At 35.0% G+C, this 2,382-nt stretch overlaps 1 pseudogene across 1 annotated transcript, besides 3 other annotated features; it reads left to right on the top strand.

Moving 5' to 3' along the window:
* Positions 1-1,810: part of a mobile genetic element that runs on past the window's edge.
* Positions 634-945, top strand: TVAGG3_1067580 (annotated as a pseudogene). Its single transcript has one exon. A coding segment is annotated over exon 1 (312 nt).
* Positions 1,133-1,810: a terminal%2Cinverted (terminal inverted repeat of Maverick-1A transposon ID:TVAGG3_1067570).
* A 310-nt stretch (positions 1,811-2,120) lies between these two features.
* Positions 2,121-2,378: a mobile genetic element.
* Between the last annotated feature and the right edge of the window lie 4 nt (positions 2,379-2,382).

Below are 2,382 nucleotides of genomic sequence, written 5' to 3'. Positions count from 1 at the left end.
ATGTATATTCGAATGAAAACTTCAAAGCTATTGCATGGTTAGATAATGACGATTGCTTTAAGAAAATATTTAAATTCAGTGACTCAACGATGTCAATAGATGACCTTCGTGGAATGTTACCATCGACGTTTACAGTTGAAGGTTCAGCAGGATTGCTTACAAGATTGTCAATTGGTGGTTTTGGTCTCGTGAGAACATTGTTATAAAATCCAGTATAAGTGAATTTGCTGAAGAATCTATATTATGTCTTTCAAACTACATGTATTCGCCGCCGAAGCATTATAGTATAACAAACTTTGTCAGTAAGTTTAACATAAGACTTGTCGAACCTTCTTCAATGAAAGATGTTGTGCTACCTAAAGATGGAAAGGATGGACTCATTATTGAGATGATTTTAATAGCATATTAAATGAGCTTGTTCTTGAAGGTCATTCATGATGAAATAACTGTTGTAGAAGATGTTAGCAATTGTTCAGACATTTTGAAGCGTATAGATGATATAAGAAAGAAGTTAGATAGACCGCAAAGCGGTGAGGGCGAAGCCCGTGAGAACGTTATGTTTCATTGACTTTCTCCAGTAACGAGAACTTTTATGAGATAATATTGAAGAGAGATGATTTTAATATGGTGTAAATGGTAGCTTGGGCAGCTTTAGGCGCAATGGGAACAAAAGCATTAGCATTTGGAGCAAAAGCACTTGGAGCTTATGACGCAGTAAATAAAATGAGTGGAGGAAGGGTTTCGAAGACATTAGATGCAAATAAAGGAAAGATTGGAGGCTGGGTTGCAAAGAAGTTAAGATTAAATAAAATAGGGCTCATAAATAAAGCATCCAATTTGGTTGCGACTGAGTCAGAAAATGCTTTAGGAAAGGACGATGAGTTTGCAAAACACGCAAAAGACTTTAATGACCAGATGAAAGGTGAAACAATGCATTTAAATAGAGTCGATGGAACTAAAGAAAATGTTTCTTCTCCACCAGTAGTTTTCCGTATGGTCCTATGGAATGTATGGAAACCCTTACGAAAGACCATTTGACCCATTGACTGGTGGAAGTAACTGGTATCATTACGGCGAAGAAGAAAGACAGTCAAGTTGGAGACAGACGTGAAGAAAGCAACTAAAAAGAAACCAAGGAAGAGAGTTATAAAGCAATGAATTCAACAGGGTGAAAAAAGAGGTGAAAAAAGAGGTGAGATCTCACCACTTCACCTAAATTTATTTTTGTGCTATGTTTTCATACGTGTGAGGGTGGTGATATCATTAATTTTTTTTATTTATTTTATTTTATTTTTTTTATATAAATGACGAAAACTATTGAGATAACAAACTACAACGGTCATGAGTTCAAGAATTTGTTCTTCGTTCCTCGTGAAAATACATTCTATCAGATACGAGGGAGAAAGGGTAAAGTTAGTTTGAGCGTTTATGAAGGAATGAAGAATGGAAAGTTTATACAAGCATACGATACAAACGGTAAACGTGTTTCATTAGCTTTGTCAAAACTTACTAACATTTATTTTGACAGTGACTTTGACTCTGACGATTGGAGCGACAGCAGCGATACTGAAGAATATGAACTATTGTGTGAAGCACAGCAATGGGAAGAGTTGCAATACTTTTGTAAGTGAGAACGTTTATTTTTACAGTAGTGAGGTGAAGTGGTTGGCGGCTTTATAAATATTTAAGGTTAAGTTGGTGTTGTGTTTGTGTTGTAAAATATACGTTAACGGTTTTGTAAAGTGTCAAATTCACAAGTATTGCGTATGGTGGAACGCAGTGCCTCCGTACACGAGATTGTATACTAACTAATTCTTAAGAAGCTCAGACACTTTAACATCTCAGTTGTCATTTGTGTAAGACAGCAAAGAGTTTAAGTAAGGATGTTAAAAGAATACTTACTGACATTATACTTTTCCTGGATTGTCCGAAGACGATTTCATGGAACTTATGAAAGAGTCCATGGCAGGTAAGTTTGACAGATATGAACTATGGGAGAAGTACAAGTCATACAGACCTCATACTTCTTTCAGAATTCATATCTACGCAAACAAAGTTCAAATTGTAAAAAGTCAAGCTTGAAATAAAGAGTTCATTTACTCTGCTTGTTTGAAGTTGTCAAAATACTCTGTTATTTTTTCCTTTAACAATGGCAAATCTTCTTTGAAGGTAATATTGTACAACCTTTAATATCATAGTGTGTTTGAGGTAACGTATCTTGAACTATTTGTTTCACATCTTCATTCGGTGTCATTGAAATCGGTAAGTTTTCGCGATTAGAACCAATTTCTGTCAGATTTGTAAATCTTAGCAAGGTCGTAAAAGCTTTTGTTGTTTCTTCTGACTAAATGCAACATAACCATATCTTTATCTTCTTTCATT

This window comes from Trichomonas vaginalis (assembly GCF_026262505.1).
Source record: "Trichomonas vaginalis G3 chromosome Unknown ctg_65, whole genome shotgun sequence".
Classification (NCBI taxonomy): Eukaryota; Parabasalia; order Trichomonadida; family Trichomonadidae; genus Trichomonas; species Trichomonas vaginalis.
The sequence above is the reverse complement of the archived record's forward strand: the minus strand, read 5'-3'. Positions and strand labels throughout refer to the sequence as shown.